The 5,596-nt window shown below is 47.7% G+C and overlaps 1 protein-coding gene across 2 annotated transcripts in view; it reads left to right on the top strand.

Moving 5' to 3' along the window:
• CHMP4B (charged multivesicular body protein 4B) overlaps positions 1 to 5,596 on the top strand; it is a 65,659-nt gene that overhangs the window by 51,131 nt on the left and 8,932 nt on the right. For both annotated transcript variants that reach the window (XM_019513102.1, XM_019513101.1), the window contains exons 2-3: positions 2,808 to 2,985; positions 5,205 to 5,319. In XM_019513102.1, the coding sequence (XP_019368647.1) occupies positions 2,808 to 2,985; positions 5,205 to 5,319 (293 nt within the window). The remainder of the gene's footprint in view (positions 1 to 2,807; positions 2,986 to 5,204; positions 5,320 to 5,596) is intronic.

Below are 5,596 nucleotides of genomic sequence, written 5' to 3'. Positions count from 1 at the left end.
GCGTCCCCACACTGTTGGCCCAGGTTCATTTTGGCATCAATAATGACTCCAAGATCCTTTTCTGCCTCTGCACTGATGAGAAGGGAGTTCCCCCACCTGTAGGTATGCTGCTGGTTCTTCCTCCCCAGGTGCATCACCTTGCACTTGTCAGTGTTGAAACCCATCCTGTTCTCATCTGCCCACCCCTGTAACCTTTCTAGGTTTGAGTGCAGCCTATTCCTCCCTTCTAGCATGCCCGCTTCCCCCACATCTTAGTGTCGTCTGCAAATTTGAACAGGGTGCTTTTTACCCCCTCGTCCAAGTCACTGATGAAGATGTTGAACAGTGTGGGCTCGAGGACGGAGCCCTGCGGAACCCCACTGCCCACATCCCTCCAGGTCGAATAGGACCCATCTACCACCATTCTCTAGATGCGGCCCTCTGGCCAGTTAGTGACCCAATTGACAGTGTAGGTGTCGACACCACAGTCCCCTAGTTTTTAACGAGAATGGGGTGAGAGACAGTGTTGAAAGCCTTCCAAAAGTCCAGAAAGACTACATCCATTGCTACCCCTGCATCTAAGGATTTTGTGACCTGGTCATAGAAGGCCACCAGGTTGGTCTGACAAGACCTGCCTATAATGAACCCATGTTGGTTGCCCCTAAGCATAACCTCTCCCCTGGCCCCTCATGGACATGCGCCAGGATAATTCTCTCAAAAAGCTTACCCAGGATCGAGGTAAGACTAACTGGCCTATAGTTTCCTGGGTCCTCCTTCCTCCCTTTTTTGAAAATGAGAGCCACATTGGCCTTTTTCCAGTCCTCTGGCACCATGCCAGAGCACCACGAGTGCTTGTAAAACTGTGCCAGTGGTCCCGCAATGACCTCTGCTAATTCCCTCAGCACTCTGGGGTGGAGATCGTCCGGACCAGCTGATTTAAATACGTCCAGTCCCTCCAGAAGTTCCCTGACTAGATCCTCACTGACCCTAGGTCTGGGTGTGCCTCCCCTGGGACCTACGGGGGTCCCAGTGGGGGGTGACCTTGTCCCTGCTCAAAAAAATGGAGGCAAAGAAGTAGTTAAATAGGTTAGCTTTGTTGTCTGGTGCGATGACCAGATTTCCTAGCGTGTCTTGCAGAGTCCCCACTTTACCTGGTACCTTCTTTTTACCCCCTGTGTATTTAAAAAAGGACATCTTGTTGTCGTTGATCCAGGTAGCTAGTCCCAGTTCCATCTCCGCCTTGGCCTTCCTGACCACACCCCTGTGGCCCTGAGCAACTGAGGTATAGTCCTCCCTGGTGATGGCCCCTCCCTTTCATTGGGTGTACGCCTCCTTTTTAACTAGGAGACATTCCTGTATGCTTTTGGTGAGGCATGGGGGCTTTTGCGCCCTCTTGCCCCTTTGATCCTTGTTGGGATTACCTCCCTTTGGGCTTGGAGGATTGTATCCTTAAGGAAAGACCACTCTTCTTGAACACCCGACTCCTCTCCCCTCCAGGACCTCAGTGCCTCCCTGACTATTCTCCTTACCTCATTGAAGTCCACCCTCCTGAAGTCCAGGATCGTTGTATATTTAACTGCTCTTGCTCATTTAGAATTAATGTGCACTTTTAGACAGCCCAGCATATTTACTTTTGGTGCCTGAGCCTACAGCCTAATCATAACTGTGCAATTAGCATTTGTTATACCAAGGCCTACATAAAGAGTGGGCAAAATAAGGACCATGGACTGGATCTGGCCCACCAATTGATTGGATCTGGCTCATGGAAGCCCCTGTGGTGCTTCTCATGAGGCCAAGCCCTGCCTGGGGAAACCCACAGCACACTGCTGCTTCCCTGGAAGCTGCCTCTGGTGCTGCTGCCTCTGGTGCTGCTGCAGCTGCCCAGGTACTGCTTGTTCTCCCCACCTCCAGTGGCTCCTCTTCCTGCTCCTGCTGTGGTGCTCCAGGCAGCAGGTAGCATGGGGAAGCAATGGTGGCCGTGGGGACACATGACAGGGATTGCACACCAAGCTGAAGCCAGGCAGCTGCTGCCACACTCCCGGCTTCTTTCTACCCACTCAGCTGCCCTCAGATGGCTGCTCATTGCACTGGCCGGATGGACGGAATGGAAGGCAACCTGGAGTGGGAGCCCCATGCACTGGTGCAGGAGTCCACGTGGCTGCAGCTTCCCTGCTGCCTCCCCCCCCACCCCAACCCATCTTGCTGGGCATTTGCTGCTTGGCACGGGTCTCCATAGCTTCCCTGCTGCCCAAAACGGCACGGTGGGGGAAGGAGGAGCAGAAGGAAGAGCCTCTGGAGGCAGTGGGGAGCTGAGCAGTACCTGGGCAGCTGTGGCAGCAGCCCCTCTGGGCAGCTGTGCATGCTGGCCAGGGCAGGAGCTGGGGCAGTGCAATCTAGACTGGTGTGGGTTGGGTGGCAGTGTGGTGCAGGTTTCCCTGGATAGGAGTAGGCAGGGCTTGGCCCCATGCAGAATGCTTCTGGGGGCAGCCATGGGCCAGATTGGGGGTGGGGAGCAGACCTCACTTGTACCACACCACCCAGGTAAACTCTGCTGCTTGCTTTCCCTGAGCAACTCATCTGCAAAGCTTTTGGTTACTGTTCTTAGATTTTATTTTTCCATAAATGGACATCAGGAACATGGATACTATTACATTTGTTTAGGTAGCAATGCACAACAGTAACAAATTTTAATTAAAGGAGAAAGAGAAGCAGAAGGTGTAATTAGTTAAATGAATTAAACAATGCATTGTAAATGGCTTTTATTACAAGAATTGAATTGTTATTTTGGACACATCATGTAAATCTCTTTTGCTGTTGTTTTTGTTCAGCTGCCCTTCAAGCCCTAAAGCGCAAGAAAAGGTATGAGAAGCAGCTTGCACAGATAGATGGTACGTTATCGACAATTGAATTCCAGAGAGAAGCCCTTGAAAATGCCAACACCAATACTGAAGTACTCAAAAATATGGGCTTTGCTGCTAAAGCTATGAAAGCTGCTCATGATAACATGTAAGTACTTCCAGAAAGCAAACCTGTAGTTTTACAAATAAAATAAAAAGCAAGGGTCCCATTCAATCTGATAAATGCTTTGCCTGAAATGACTGACTTCATTTTTTGTAGCGGTTCCAGGCAAAGCAGTAAAATCTTTCTATTTCTTTAGCGTTAGATTAAATTGCATATTGACCAAAATGTAAAAGATTGGGATTTTTCAATCTGGAAATGTACCACAGGGTATGAAGTGATTGCTGACAAATACATTACTCCTTTGTTAAAACAGAAATTCTGTCAGTATCATCTAAAATGACTTCAAATATGTATTCTGTCACCATCCATATAATACCAGCAGAGACTTAAGTCATGTTTAAAATAGTTCATAGCAATTCATCTCTTTCTTCTGTTCAGTATAATGCCAAATAAAAATTTTAGGGGTGCACCAGTAAAGGTTTTCTTGGCCGATAGCTGATTATTAACAAGCCACATCAACTGATACCAATCCGGTAACTGATTTGGTTACTGTGATGCTGGAGGCTGCTGGAGCGAACAAAAAAAAAAAAAAGGTTTATTTATGTCAGTACTTTAAAATGTACTGACATCAACCTTTTTGGTGGACTCCAGCAGCCTGCAAAAATGGTGGCAGGAGCACGTGAGCTAAAACTTGGTGAATGAGCTTTAGTTCAAGTGCCGTTGCCACCATTTTTAAGCACAGGGACACTTAAGCAGAGCTGAGTGGGGTGAGGTTGGATACGGACTGCCAGCTATGGGCTCAGGGCTCTCTGCTCTGTTGCTTTTGCTCCGGGGGCCCTATACCAGCCGTGCATCCCCTGGCTGCCCAGCAGTGGGGGGCACAACTTGCCACCCCCACTGCTGCCAGCTGAGCAGTGAGTGCGCAGCCAGCATGGGACTCTTGAGGGAAAGGCAGCAGAGCAGAGAGCCGTGAGCCCACAGCAAGCAGCCCACATCCATCCTGCCACACATCTAGTGGGGCGCATCCCTCCTCCCCCTAGGGGGTGAACACAGTGGCAGGGAGCTGCATCTCCCCATGTCCCCTGGATGAGCCTCCTGTGGTTCTGTCCCTCTCCCCACCCCCACACACCCCTTGCCATCTCCATAGACTTCTCTGCAGGGAGCTGCTCTCCTGCTGCCTGGCTGTTTTTTCCTGGCCATGTGCAAGCATGTGCCTGTGCATGTGTATGCTGTGCCCTCGGCATCTCACTCCCAGCAGCCCCAAGCAAGACCCCTTGCAGTTGGAATGCTTTCTTTGTGGAAGGGGAAACCCGCTGTTTCTCAAGGGAACCCAGGCATCTGAGAGTGCTGGCCCCACAAGGAAGAGGGAACCCAGGCGTCTGGGGGCCCTGGCCAGAAGGCACAATTAATTATGTTTATCAGAAAACATTATTGGCTACAATGGTCAAAAAAAAATGATAGCTGATAATGTAAATTTCCCTTTTATCGGTGCTGATCCAATATGCAGCTGATACATTGGTGCACCTCTAAAAAAAACAAAAAACAAAAAAGCAACAACAACAAAAACCAAAAATTACATAAAGATTGAGAGTGTATGTCAGTAATGGACAGTAAACTAAATTACAAAGATGTATTTGTTGCAAAACCAAATGTTATAGATCCAGGAAAAATGAGTCAGAAATAAGAGAAATCCCAGCATGTTCTGATATGAAAATGCAGAATTAGGGCAAATAACCTTAACTCAGCCCTATAGTGACCCTACAGAATAATCATATGATTGAAGCATTTTAATGTTTCTGAAAAATTCACGAAGAATTGTCAGCTTTCAGAAACTCTGGCAACCCCCCTTATTTTCAGTGAGAGTGAGGTCACATGCTGTTCTTTGTTAAAATGCCTTCCTTTTGTTTTTGTTCAGCTGCCCTTTTAGAGACAAAAGTCTCTAAAAACTAAAACCAAGCTGCTCTTGTGGAAGATGGCAGCTTCCTGTGCTGTCTAGAAATAGTGCCTGCCATTATCATTTATGTCTGCAAAGGGTAGAAGTAGCAGTTTATCGGCAGCAGTGAGTAGCAGCAGTTTTTGGCAGGAGGTAGGGAACAGAGATTGCTCGTGATAAAGTAACTGGCAAAAAGATCTGGATGGGGTTGAGAATAGGCATGTCTGAAATGTCATCAGGAAGTGGCATTGCCACAAAGCCAGCAAATGTAATTTAATGGCTAGTGCCAGGCAAGTGAATGACTTAACCTTTTCCATATTTCTTCCTTCAGGGATATTGATAAAGTAGATGAGTTAATGCAGGACATTGCAGAACAGCAGGAATTGGCAGATGAGATTTCAACAGCTATTTCAAAACCTGTAGGGTTTGGCGAAGACTTTGATGAGGTAACTCAAGAATTACTTGATTGATGTTTTAAATAAAACCCTTCTCTTAATGATCTGTGTGTTGACTATATCCAGATACAGTGCTGGGAGTTGGGTTTTTTTGTTTGTTTGTTTTTGGGGTTTTTTACATCTCAGAAGTAGGGGTGCACCAATAGAGAATTTTGCAGCTGATACTGATAGCTGATTTTTAAGGAGGCATATTGGCTGATACCAATCCAATTTTTGAAACCTGGCCTGCAGTGTGGAGAGCTGCCTCCAGCTGGTAAGTCTGGTGTAG

Source organism: Gavialis gangeticus, unplaced genomic scaffold (assembly GCF_001723915.1).
Source record: "Gavialis gangeticus isolate Ggan-Ray unplaced genomic scaffold, GavGan_comp1, whole genome shotgun sequence".
Classification (NCBI taxonomy): domain Eukaryota; kingdom Metazoa; phylum Chordata; order Crocodylia; family Gavialidae; genus Gavialis; species Gavialis gangeticus.
Note: the sequence above shows the minus strand (reverse complement) of the source record. Positions and strands in the feature narration are given on the sequence as shown.